The sequence below is a fragment of the Pezoporus flaviventris genome, unplaced genomic scaffold (assembly GCF_033815535.1).
Source record: "Pezoporus flaviventris isolate CSIRO_AGI_PZ_B2104156 unplaced genomic scaffold, CSIRO_AGI_Pfla_v1 ptg000023l, whole genome shotgun sequence".
Lineage (NCBI taxonomy): Eukaryota > Metazoa > Chordata > Aves > Psittaciformes > Psittacidae > Pezoporus > Pezoporus flaviventris.
Genome location: NW_026892571.1, coordinates 3,126,108 through 3,139,928, shown reverse-complemented (window position 1 = coordinate 3,139,928; position 13,821 = coordinate 3,126,108). Strand labels below are relative to the sequence as shown.

Sequence of the window (13,821 nt, the reverse complement as noted above, 5' to 3'; positions counted from 1 at the left end):
CTTTATTCTAAGTATTGAATTATTGATTTGAAGATTGTTGCAAGACTTCAGTATCTGCCTTTGTTATTAGCTCTTTTGTAAGAATGCTCATGTTCATTGCAGTGGTGATATGTTGTCAAATGCAATTCTGATCTTCTATATTGGACACATAGAGGCTATGTAAGAGGAGCATGTGTTACTTGCCAACGTACGTGAGTCTGGCAGACAGAAGCACGTAATGTGAAGTGACAAGTGGATTTATTTCTCAAGTCATAAACTTCCTACAGTCCAAGGAATAGGGTGGGGACTCGGAGCAGTGTCCGGATGTTTTGGAAGTGTTGAGTGGTGAAGCACAATAATTATCAACTGAAATTTCAGCAGTGTGACAGAGGAAATGTGTGCATTCCTGGTGCTGTTTGAAGCTGTATAATGGTATGCTCCAGAGAATGTTGGTGCTTTAAAACATTTTAAAGGTTGTCTTAAGTTCACTAGATTGTCTTTAAAGAAGACTGAAAGGTGAAGCAAGTCAGAGGAATTCTTGCTATGAAGCAGGATTTGCTCCACTTGCTCCAAGCATCCCTGTTTGCAATAAGCGTGTATATTATGCGACTTAATCTTCAACAGCTACAAAATATGTATTGAATTAAATTGTTATTAGAACATAGCAGGACATGTTTATGAGTAGAATTCCCTTTAATAGTTCATCTGAAGTCACTTTCATGGTGTCTTGTACCATTCTGTCCAATTCATGTTTCTGTTCCCACTGAAATGATTCCTTCCATGCCTGTTCTCTCAAAGCTGCCACACCTGCATTGTCCTTAACATGTTACATGCTAAAGGGAAACAGATCAACAAGAGAGACCTGATACCAACAGCTTTACTAAAGCTGATGTAGATGACAGTTCCATTTTCTTTTAAGCGAGGGATATGAACTTTGCTGCTGACACACTAGAAGCGACCTGTGTTCCTTAATGGAGTTTTCTTTGATAGATGGTGGGACAATCTTATCTGAACATGAAATGACAAAGAGTAGTAGCTGGGCTTGTATGTATGTGGGGTGGGGTGGACGTGTTGAGCAAGATCTAACATCCTCTTGGCCTCACATACTATGCAAAACGCAGGAATTCTGCACAATAAGGACTGTATGTAGGATGAATATGTCTTCACGTATTTGTTGATGTTATAGATCAGATATAAATTCTGTTCTCCTTTAGTGTATAATTTCCCCGTGCCTTTGACTCAGATGATTTCCAAGCTGTGCTTGCTTCCAACGGTTCTTATGAGTAGCAGTATGTTTGAAAGGCAACCAAGATTAGATGTTAAGGTTTAGGTTTTTGTAGTTGAAACCCGCTAGTGAGCACATAATCAGCTGCCAAACTTTATAAAGGAAATATAAAATATTATGATGCCCACAAATACCAGCTGTAAACCACTAATGTCTGCATTAGTTGAGTAACTTCAGTCACAAAGTTTAATTGACTGAGGGGGTAACCTGTGGCAGTCTGCTGCTTTGCAGCAGTGTTAGACCTACTGCGAACAGGAGGAGGAAGTGTTACATAGTAGTTCAAGGTTTTAGTCTGTGTTTCTTCAAATGGCAGACAAGCCTTGAGGGAGAGCATGCTGGAGCAGGCACGTGTTCAGAAGGTGAACACTGCTTTCTAAAACAGAGACAGAGACGGCAGTTATCAGTTAAATCCTAAATGGTCTAGGCAAAGTGAGCTTCATGAACAATGGCTCTCTTCAAGTTAGAGCATCGTCCAAGTAATTTCACTTACAGAAATGGAAGCCTTTGACTTGCACACTAACCTTCAGAAGGCATTAATAGAATGGTTGCTATTATGTATACAGAGTAAGGTGGGCCAGTCTGCGGGAGTAGAGGAGAAAGCAGTCTCAAGATATGTATTGATCAAGGAATGTTAAAATCTTCAGAATAGGGCATTGCAGGTTTCACCTGAGGAAGAATGTTGAATAGCAGGAGTGTTCCTGGGGCTGAAAGTAGAGAGGAATAGAGCTGGTGTGTGAGACTGGTCTCAGGCTGGGTGGAAGGTGTGGTGTGGTGGGGAGATTGCTGTGTATTGTGGCAGGAATGTGGTTCTGCATGTAGTCATTTAACCTGAGTAAAGCTATGCTTTGGAATTAGGTCTTACAAAATGGACAGAAGTGGGGCCAACGACACTCTGTTGCCACATACACCTCAACTGTCTCCTGCCTGCCTTGGAGAACTCTGACTATCTTAATGCTGTGTTTTGCTAGACCCTCTGTGATATAGAGACGAGGGAAAACTTCTGAAGGAATGGCATGAAAAGCAGATGGGAAACAACATGCAAGTAAAGCACAAGCTGTTTATGCGTGGCTTATTTCAGATTTAATTCTTTCCAATGCTTCCTGCAATCGGGTCATGCTGGCGCACCAGTGAGTAGTTAATGATGCACTAGGGTGGAAGAACTGAACTGAGAACAGAAGAGGAAATTAAGCTGGAAAATCTGAAAAATGTAGGCAGTGATTCAAAGGTATTCCTGGGGAAAAGCACGATTCAATCAACAGGATCAAGGCAGTGGAAGAAAATGGCTGGTACATGCAATGGCGGTGGATGTTTTGTGGGTTTTCTTTAATGGACGTTTTTAAGGCATAATTGACACAGGTCAACCAAGGATACTGGCTGTCTTGTTCATTTAGCTGAAATGTAGGGATTTCTCCCCCCATCTCCTTTTAGTACCCATTTGTGCTTAAGAAAATGGGTTTCTTGACAGGAAAATGTTTCTTCTATTACTTAACTATGTCCTATGCAAAGATGCATAAACAAAATCCTAAAATTTTATCTGTTTTTAAACAATTTTATGACTTAAGAATTTTATTAGTATTACTTTGACATTTATCAATAGCAATCAGAAACAGATTATATAGAAATATTACAAAACACTTGTTGATTCACTCCAGTCTATTATTCATGCTTCAAATACTGTTAATGTCTTGCTTATACCTTAGAAACACCCACTGTAGGATTGATGCAAAAAATACTATCTCTCTCTATAAGGCTTCTGTTTTTAATGGAAGAATTCAGTCAAGAGTTCTCATTATGGACAATTTGTAGAATTATCGGTTTGAATTTTAGGGGTTGGTTGGTCTGTGTGTTTTTTTTTTTTTAAGTAGCCCTTAATCTCTTCTTTCTTTTTGTTGTCTGTGGCAAATTAAGATGCTGTGGAAAAGATGGAGATCTTGAACTGCAGCTGGTTTGTCCCTGCCACAAATCTTGTAGACATCTAGGCTGGGATTTTGTCAGTGTGAAGTGTGAGTGTAATCATCGTCACTGTAGGCTTCTAAGCACCAGATATATACCTGCAGTTCTGAAGCAGCTCATACTGTATTAAGTTCTTGGGTTGAGTGGGTTTTTTAGCTTTTCAGTTCCAGTAAGTGAATGCACCAGCATGTTAAAATGACAGTAAAAGGAGCTTAATTCCATATCTGTTTGCATCTGAGATTTAGGGAACATATCGGAAAACAATTATGTATGTTAGAAATAGGAAATATTTCTTCAGATGAGTACTATTGCCTGTACTCATCTAAATATCTACAGTTGTGATAGGTGGAGGGTAGTGTTTGTATTAGGAAAAACCTCTTTATTTTCATGGTTAGAAGCATTTGGGGAAGTTGTTAGATTATAAAGTCAGTCCTGTTTCTTCTATGCGTATTGAAAACATACCCTTTAACAAGGTGAAACTTCAAAATACATAACTGCCTTTATTTGATGATGTGGTCCACACTAGAAAAATTGCATTTGTTACCATGACAATTAGTTTTCATTTCATGCCTTAGAAGAATATTACTTCACGTCTGCAGAAAAAATATGATCTTGATTGAAAACGAATATTCATTTATGCTTGGACACTCACGTATTTCTTAGTAGTAGTTCTACCCTGCTAATAGGACCTCACCTGAGGTGGGAAAAGACTAGCTTAAGTGGCAGCCGTACCAGAAAGCTTTTGTGGAACTGCATGTGTGATGGGGAATTACTGGAAATTGTGCAGCCAGGAGCACTTTTCCGCCGTGCAGGCTGGGATGTGAATGATTACAAATGATTAATCTGTTCTCAACACTTGAAGAGCTTTTGCAGTGTTTGCTATATTACTTGCCAGGCACTTAGAAGCATCCTAGACAGCCATCTATGCAGCGTTTCTGCAAATACAAATGTGACAGTCGAGGCATTCCTGTGAGTTCTGATTTCTTCACCTTTCTTGGGTTCCTTTTTGTACCGAGATAATCACCTTGAAACTGCTCTTAGTAACACCCGTCTGATTTTCAGAAAGCATTTCAGGGTCGAGGTTAGTGCAGGTGTCAGATGATTGACAAGCATACTTAAAAGTAATACTGTAATCTATAATCTTTTTGTTATTGAATTTTACTAGAAATGGGAGAGAAGTGGAACCTTTTAAATACAAGAGAGTTGTATCCCAGTGCACATTAATGCAGGAGCCATAGTAAAAGTAAATTGCATAGGAAAAGCCTCTACTTCCCGCTGTGGATCTGTGATCTCATAGTCTTTTTAGAAAATGAATGCCTAGCCTAATGGCTATTTTTTCCTATTAGATTATTTTCATTTGATGGCAGTAGAGTGCGGAATTTATCACACCGTGCTGTTTACAATGCCTGATCTCTAGAAAAATACTGACTGTTTTTTGGCATGAAAACTGTTACCCCAAAGGCTTGTATTTGTGAAATTCAGCAGCTTTTGGTAGACATGAGATGGGAGTCAGAATTAAAAAAAGGTTCCTCTAATAGTAGAAAATTGATTTCTCATGAAAGGCTCTTTGTATCCAGCGGAACTGACACTTGGAACTCATTTGTAGTGACCTGATGGAGAGTATCTGGTTTTATTAATTGTAAGTTTGCTGCATATTGCTTATTCTGTTAAATAAGCATGGCTGAAACCAAGGAAGAAAGATGAGCTGCGTGTCTTGTCTCTCTCTGTTAGCGCTAGGGTAGGTAGGAACATCTGCACAGAAAGAAACTACAAAGAAACCCCAAACCCCAATCCCCAGGACATGTTCAACTGGGAGAACTGTAGTGGAGTCTAACAGAGCAAGTCTAGGAGACAGAAAACAGCAACTCAGGAGCACCAGAAGGTATTTGGGATACTCTTTTGAAATGAAATGACAGAAAGACTCGTTTCGTTGGGAAACAAAAGGGATTATTCTTGGTTGTCTGTGACTCTAAAGGCTCCAAAGTTAGTGTACTGAGAGCTATCCTTCAGTATAAGATCAGTCTTGCAAGGAGAATTAGTTTATAAATACCTTTATTTTGAATTTGACTCAATTTTAAAACTAGGGTGTTTTATCTTGAATCTGTTTTAGTAAGAGATAAGTTTAAACTGGAAATTTGTATATATTTTTTGGTGTGCTCACTCCAAAGCAAAGCTGCAGACAAAAGGGCAGCTCCAGTCTGGTTAACACTGGATTTTCCCTGTTGTGGGAAAGATTCCAGTTAGTAATTTTGAATCTGGAGCATAAATTAGCACAGACTGAAAGAGAGTGCAGGAGGTAATGCTTGGTATGTGACCACACGAGGAAAGTGTGTTGGCACATAGCAGAGGTGTTAGGAAATTGAGAGTTTAAAGACAGAAGGTGGGAACTGGCAAAGGGTGAGCACACTTGGGAAGCAGGGCAGTGGGATTAACAGTATCTTCTGAAAACCAGCATTTCCGAAAAACTGGGATCAGGAGGCTGAAGGTGCTTGAAAAAAAAACCCTAAACAAATCAAAGCAAGCCAACCAACCCAACAAACCATAACCTTGCAAATCTTCCAATCATCTGGGTAGGATCACGCAGAGGAGTCACTAAAGTAAGTGTTCTCTTCTCAAGGTCTGTGTAGCTTAAGTTTCTGTGGCAGGCTAGACTCCCTTGGGTTTAGCAGAACCCCAGTTTGACCTTCATTTTGTGGCTCAATACTCTTTCAGCTGTATTACACTTATTGGGTCTTGAGTGTATTTAGCCTCTTACAAGATTGCAGTCTTGAGGGAGAAAGAAACATAGAGTGAGGACTGGTACTAGAAATAAAAATGAAAAAAACTCCTTGTATGAGAGCAATGTACTCAGAGAAGGAGGCAAAATGCATCAGGATTGATGTCTTGCTTTTTTGAGCTTTTACTGAAAACATTAGTTTGCACAGTTTGAGCAGCTGATGGATGGTCCAGTGATGGAGATACTTTCTGCTAACCAAATTTTGGAGGTCTGATACAGTGTCTGAATGCTGTTTCTTTTTCCTCTGCAGTGATCTAGAAAAAAATAACATCACAAGAATCACGAAGACAGACTTCACAGGACTGAAGAATCTCCGTGTCTTGTGAGTACAACACAAAGCTTGTCTTTCTTTACAAGACTCTTTTAGGGTGCTGGTCCTGAGAATGTCCATAGTTCTAGAGTTCGGATGCTAGTAACTTCTGCACATCATTCAGTTGTTTGTATTGTTTTAAATCAGGCAGCTGGAACAGTTTGTGTAGTGAAACAGTAAAGTTTAGTTCCATGCTGAAGTCTGAAAGTAGTTTCAGAGCTATTTGTGTTTCTCACTGGCTTTTAATCAATCTTGAGGTAAAAAGTTCAGTCCACTTGCCAATCACTGATCATAGATCAATTACACTGAAGCACTAGCAAACAGGACTTTCAGACTTAGTCACTTTAAGGTCCAGTGCCGTTAATAGCACTTTTGCAGAAGATGAAGCAGAATTTGACTAAAAGACAGCTTATTTGTATACAAGCTGCCTTGCTGCTCTTTGTCTGATATGGAGTAATAAATACAAAAAGATTTAGGTAGTGCTGTCTTTTGATCTGGAAGAGCTTAGCTGTGCTTCTGAATGGGCCTTTTGAACATCAAAAAGGCAAACATCAGTCTATAGAATTTGTCATTCTGGATTTCCTGTTTTCTCTTCTGTGAACCTCAGATGGCACCGCTAATTTAGTGATGAAAATCAGGCCTACTTGAGACATATTTATTGTACTTATACATAGAATTTTTTTCTTAAGAAAATAATCTTGGGTTAGAAGAACCAGAAATAGATTTTGAAGATGTTTCAGTTCTTTCAGGACTTTTCCCCTTTAATTTTCTTGAACAAGTAATTTAGATCCACTTCATATCAACACAGAAGCAGACCTAGATATTGAAGCTTCTGCCAGAAATACTGTGGGGATCTTCTATTTGCTTCGTGAAAATTAAGTTCATTGCATTACTTTTATATGTAAAATCCAGTATCTAGCTTTAAACATTTGGGCATGTATGAGAGGGTGGAGGAAAAAAGGCAGATGAGAGATTTAGAATAGTTTTGAATGTAGTGTGCTGAATTAGTTGAGGCTGAGCCCTTAGGAACTTGGTGTTTCTGGAGCTCTCATTTAAAGTAACTCTTGGTTTCTGCCTTCACTGGGCTTGTGTTTGGTCACTGAGTGACTGAATGCTGCTGTTGGGGTGCAAATGTGCAAGCTTCTCAATGAGAAACATTGATGTGTTATCGAGGAGATTGTATATACATGTGTGTTCATAAGCAGTGGCTGAGATGTTTATATTGAAAACGTTTCTGAAACATCCAAGTTATTTATGTTGACAGTAACCAATGGATTAAGCTCAAATTTCTAATCTTATTTTAAAAGAAACAAGAATTGATACCTAGTTCTGTTTAGCAAGTTGCATGATAGTGACTACATTCTGTGTGTGTGGTGTGTAGCTCACCAGTCGTACGTCACTAAACCATTGCACTCTAATTCCAAGTTTTAGTGACAGAGACAGAAACCTAATCTTGAGTTGGTCCCAGCGCTGGCAGAGGCAGGTTCGTTTAGCACTCTGTTGACCCCTTCTGAAACAAACAGCTATCAAAAATCAAGAAACACCCAAGTAATCTGTCCTGGTTTAAGCCCAGCCGGTAACTGAGCACCACACAGCCGCTCACTCACTCACCTTTCCCCCCAGTTTGGGATGGGGAGGAGAATAGAAAGAATATAAATCCCATGGGTTGAGACAAGAACAGTCCAATAACTAAAGTGTAATACAAAACTGCTACTACTAATAATAATGAGAAGGGAAATAACATGGAGAGAGAATATAAAACTAAAAAGGGAAAGGTAAAAAACCAATAAACAGAAGTGACACAAGCCTGATACAGCCGCTCACCACCCGACGACTGATACCCAGCCTGACACAAACAGTGATCTGCCCTTGTGGGTAACTCCCCCCAGGTTTTATACTGGGCATGACGTGCTGTGGTGTGGAATACACCTTTGGCTCGTTTGCATCAGGTGTCCTGGCTCTGCTTCCTCCTGGCTTCTTGTGCGCCTCCTCACTGGCAGAGCATGAGATGGAAAAGTCCTCGATCAGAGTAAGTGCTACTGAGCAACAACTAAAACTTTGGTGTGTTATCAGCATTGTTCTCAGACTTAAAACGCTCAGATGTAACACACTGCTTAACACAGTGCTACTTAACACACAGTAGTGCTGCACCAGCTACTGGGAAGGAGAAAAATAACCAGGACATGACCAGCTGCACCCAGGACATAATCTCACCAGCTCACTGGAGATTCCTTTGTGTAATTCTGAGGATTGCCCTCTGCAGTCAATGTTTTACTTTGAGTATCTTCTAAAATAAGCCTTAAAACTGCACCTGTTGAACTGTTACAGATACTTGGTGATAATTCAGTGAATGAATGAATTGAATTGAGATCAGTCTTTTCTCCTACTACCTCAACACTTTTGAGCAAGTTGTCATATACTAAGAAAACGTTTCAAATCTATTGGAAGACTTTTTGTTCCTGTGGTGTTTCTCTCCTCTCTAACAGTGGAATTACTTAGATTTCCTTGGCTCCCATCCCAACTGTCAATACCAGTTTGCAAGTCTATTGAAATGCATGTACTATATTATCGTTAGTGTCAGTAGTTGTCTTGGTTTGGTTGAGTTTTTTATAGTGTCAGACATTGTCTAATGCTGTTGCAGTCATTTATCCTGAATGCCCGTAACAATAAGCAAAATAAGGCTTGCCATCTTTACATGATGTTTCTTTTTGTTCTGTATGCAGTACAGGTTTTTGTAACATGTTCATTCAGTCTTTGAGGAGTGAGGTGTTTGCTATACAAGTCATAAGAAATAAAACCAGAATGTACCCATTAAAAACAGATCTATCCCCATGTGCAATGGGGATATAGTTGAAAGCACAGAAACATAAAACATGTCCCAGAGTTCCTAGAAAGGAAGTCTAGTTCTCTTTTCGGACAAAAAACAAATGATCTGGAAACGGGTAGAATAGTGCAACAGAAACCAGCTTCCAGTCTCAAACTGACAACATACATGCAAAATATTCCTTTGTGCATGTTTTCCTTTTAGCCCTTGTAACTTCATCGTGTTTCGCTTTCCTTGTGCAGTTTTTCTTACCCCTCCTTTTAAGAGCATACCTCTCTGCTTCACATGTTTGGGGTTTCTAAATTTCACTTTTTGATCTTCTTATGTGGTTTTAGCTGTGGAATACTCTCTTGCTGTCTCTCTTCTCAACTGCTATCCAGTTGAACCGCTCTGAGCATCTCATAGGGTTGGGAGTGGAGGAGTGGCTGTTGGGAACAGGCAAAAACGCTGCTTTTTGCACGAGTTAGTCTTGGCTGAGCCCAGACTTACTATGTGTCAAGTTCTTCCTTTCTGTGTTACAGCTAAAGCCACATAAAATGTTCAGAGGGCCTAGAGACCAAGTCTATGTATGTGAATGCTCTTACAGAAGCAGAATATGGGTGTGTGAGAGGAAAATTTGGCTTAAATGGAGCTGTTGGTCTTTCTATTCCTTGGCTTCCACTATACCTCTAAAGAGCATTTCAGCTGTGTAAATGAACAGTCGTTTCCTGTACAGTGTGAATCAAAGAGGAGCGAGTCTCCATTGCTTGTAACTTCTCCTTGTCTTAGTCTCAGAGGTGAAAAAAGGCTGGGTCAGATGCAGTGGAAACCAGGGACTCTTCCCTTAGGGTTTTACACCATGTTGTACGGCAGGACTATACAGGGCTGTGACACATAGCTGCCGTGGCTGTATTTCTAGAGGGCTTGAACCCCTTTGGATTGCTTATGAGTGGTTTACTCTGGGTCAAGCCTGAAGTTTTTGCAGAACACAAAGCCTGGACAAAAATATATGTTGACATTGAGTAGGTTCCTGCTATGGACTGTAGGAGTCAGTTATCTCAATTGCATTACATAAACAAAGAGTAATATACTAAAGATGTAACAATCAGCTTCAAGACAAACACCTTTCTGAGCATAATGGTTATGGCTATAAAAGTTTAGGAACAAAAACAGTTCCCAAATCTGGCAGTCAGGAGGCAATGTTTGACTCACTTTCTTGTTACTGACCAAGAGAAACAGTGCCATGTTTTTAATCATCTCTGATTATAACTGTTACTTGTACTTCTGTGAAATGGCTTTGTAGCATATGTGAAGAGAAGCAGGGAAGCTTTTGTATTCTGTTGTCTTAAAATTAACTTTTTTCTGGAATTGCAGACACTTAGAAGAAAATCAGATTAGCGTGATTGAACGTGGAGCGTTTCAGGATCTAAAACAACTTGAACGGCTGTAAGTATGTCTATTTCTATATCTGTGGGAAATCTACAGGTTTTCTACCTCACTGTTAATGGTCATTTACAGTATTTCATGATGATAAAGTAAACTTCTTTCAAGAAAAGAGAGGGGTGCCTGTTTAAATTCAGATACGCTTTTAAACCCCATTGAATTTATATTGCATGATACTTAATAGTTGAAGTAAAATGTGTAATTGCTTGCCAAGAAAATGTAACTGTCAGTGACACCAGAATCTTAATAACATTATCAAAAGGTCATTATCTGGGCAACTGTTTAGATTGGTATGTAGGTGAAAGAAGATATGTTTATAACAATTTCATATTATATGTAGATTATATATTTGTATTCATCTATATATAAAATCTATGCTAATGGAAATTGAAGTTGTCTCTTCTGAGAACAACAGTATTTCTAACACATAATTTTCTCCTTAGCTTCATTTGCTTTCAAGTTGCACAATGCCAGTGATACTAGTGAATGCCAGGGTATAATGCAAGACTTGGTGGAGATGACATTTTGGTTTTCCTTTCCTTTTGGCAGCAGTTTAATTTATTAAAAAAAGGTGACACTAAGAGGGGTCTTAATCCAGGATCTGATTTATAGAAACTACTGGCCCTGCAAGCGGATAAACTTCAGTATCAGGAAGTACCACAGTAGTGCTATATCCAATTGCTCCTCTGAGCAGTCTGTACTGTTTAGCATTGTCATGAAGCTGTAAACTGACATACTTCTGAGAATTACTCTTTGTTAGAGGTAGGTGACTAGCATAAAATCTCATGCTGGTTCGGAGCACTGTTTGTTAAATGGAGAAGCAGGTTTTTGTGCTTGGTAACTGTTACCTGCAAGGCATTTGTTGCAGGACTTGGTGTTTTCTAATTCTTATTTTCTAAAGCATCTTTCAAAAGTTAAGTTCCCACTAGAGATTGAGAGAAGTGTGGAGTATTGAGCATATACTGTACTAAAACTGTTTCAGATGGGCTCAGAATTAGATTCTCATTTAAGTTGTTTAACTAGTGCATTGAACTTTTTACGTGAATTTACTCAGGGTTTTGGTCTTGAATTTCAAAGCTCCATTTATGGCAATAAGGGAGGTGAATTTTAAATTGTGATTATAACCCATTTTTACCTATATTCAGTTAGAAAGCACTTTCAGGAAAAGAGTTTCACCAGAGCTGATTTCTCTCATGTTTCCTGGGCAATAAAGAATGAACAGTTTAATTTTCCAAAATTAAGCATAGCCTGACACTGTAGAAAACAGTTTGTTCATGTTATATGTCATCTGCGCAAGTCAGTATACTGAATGCATCGTAGTTTTAAGCTCATTCTATATATATATGTATGTGTGTGTCTATATATCTAAACAAACCTTTCTCTATTTGGACAGAGATAGATGTAGTTAAACTATGGAATGAGTTCAGAAAATATCTGGGAGAAGGGCTAGCTGTTAGAAACCAGAAATAATACTCAAATGTTATCTTAGTGTGTTGTTTTCTGAAGATCCTGCTCTTTTAGCAAGTGAAAATCATTATTTTGTGAAACCAGAAGTTAGGAAATGTGAAACCTTTGATAATGTCTCTTTAAGGATGTGAGGTTTCAAAGTCTCTCTCTTTTTCCTGTGTGGACTCTTAACTTGGCCTGTTGAACATACTGCATCTCTGCTTCTCTTTTAGGATTGCCTGTCATTAAAATATTTCCTAAATTAATGTAGTTATGAAAGGGAGGCCTGGAAACTTGCAACTTTTTTGTATTTTAGCTTAAATCATTTTTAGGACAAAACTATGAGTCAGTAGGCTTTGGAGAATGAACTGTGGAAAGTTTGGCATAACTTATAAAGGCTAAATTGCAACATTTTAGGTAATATTAAAGCTATTTTATTAAGTATTGTCAAACATTGCAAAATGTTAATGAAGAAAGTATGCTGTTTAAATTTTAAAAACCTGGCTTTTTTCCATTTAATTTCTTTCAAATAACAAATAAAAATTGCTTATACTGCTTCGATTTTGGAATAACATTCCTTTTTGATCTATTGAAGTAGATGCAAAAGTAATCATTAACTTTTGAAACACAGCAGCTGCATTGAGTCAGACTTGAAAAAAACAAGAGTAATTTCTATTCCTGGCAAGATACCATATATAAAGGTCTTCCATTCAAAGTAACAGTGGATGTATATTGTCCTACACCCGCCCCATGGTGATCATTCAAAGGACATACCCTTAGGCCAATATTATTTTAGTACAATATATTTTCACTTGTCTGGATAGTGAAGCAAATCCATCGTTATTAACGGAGTAAATGAACAGAATTCTGTCCTGTGTAATAGTAAATTTTCAGTCAGATGTCTGTAAAGCTCTTGGCCACTGCTGCCACAGGCACCAGGATGGTGCTTCTCCAGGTGTTTGGATTTGACTCTGACTTTTGTTTTTGTGGGAGATTAGTGCTCCCAATACCAGTTGGAGTCTCTAAAGGCATTGTTTAGATACAGAGCAGCATATTGCCAAAATTTTATATTAGCTTAATAAAGCTTGTCAATATCAGCTGAAGGAAGCGCATAGTGCAATTGATGGTAAAATGACGGATGGTACAAGGTTAAGAAATAATGTGGAATGTAGAAGCCACTTCTAACTTTAGCATGTTTGTACTCGGCTTTCCAAAGGCGCAGGAATTTTAGCCATTGCCTCTTAGTAAATTCAGTGGTTTGAGTAATAGAAGTTATTTTGCAGAGTCCTAAGAATTCTTCAGAATGACCAGTCATACTTACCACATTGGAAAACCAGAGGTGTTTCTAGTGGGTTTATTCCAATAAGTTTCTATAGTTCTATTCCAAAATACAAAGATTTGTGGTGAGGTAGTTGACCAGAAGAAGTTAAGAGGCAACATTAATGGATATAATTGGTGCATACCACTTACTACCCTCTACTTGTTGCACTGGTGTTGAGCCTCAGACAAGCCAGCAGTGCTTTGGTGCAGTGCAATACTGCGCCGCTTGCCAAGCCTATGGTTCAGTATGACTTGTGTGTGTCCATTGTCTCCTCTCAGGCTTGTTAGCTTCTCCTCAGGCTTCTCTAGTGATCACCTTTCCTTTAGCTCTGAAGTGCTTCTTTCCCCAAAATGCTCCTGGCTGATGTTGAACGACAGACTGGGCCGGGCAGATGTGTGCATCTGTTCAGTAAGTGGTTAAGAAGCTATGGAAATGTTCTGCTAAACTTTACAGTGCCACTTGTAAATTGTCGTAGTCATGTCCTTCTTGCCAGTAGCAGGGGAGC

General features: G+C 38.8%; 1 protein-coding gene across 4 annotated transcripts in view; it reads left to right on the top strand.

Annotated features, from left to right (window-relative positions):
• The window catches only part of SLIT3 (slit guidance ligand 3), a 518,888-nt gene that overhangs the window by 21,390 nt on the left and 483,677 nt on the right, over window positions 1–13,821 (top strand). For all 4 annotated transcript variants that reach the window (XM_061456398.1, XM_061456397.1, XM_061456396.1 and 1 more), the window contains 2 exons: window positions 6,244–6,315; window positions 10,481–10,552. In XM_061456398.1, coding sequence (XP_061312382.1) covers window positions 6,244–6,315; window positions 10,481–10,552 — 144 coding nt within the window. The remainder of the gene's footprint in view (window positions 1–6,243; window positions 6,316–10,480; window positions 10,553–13,821) is intronic.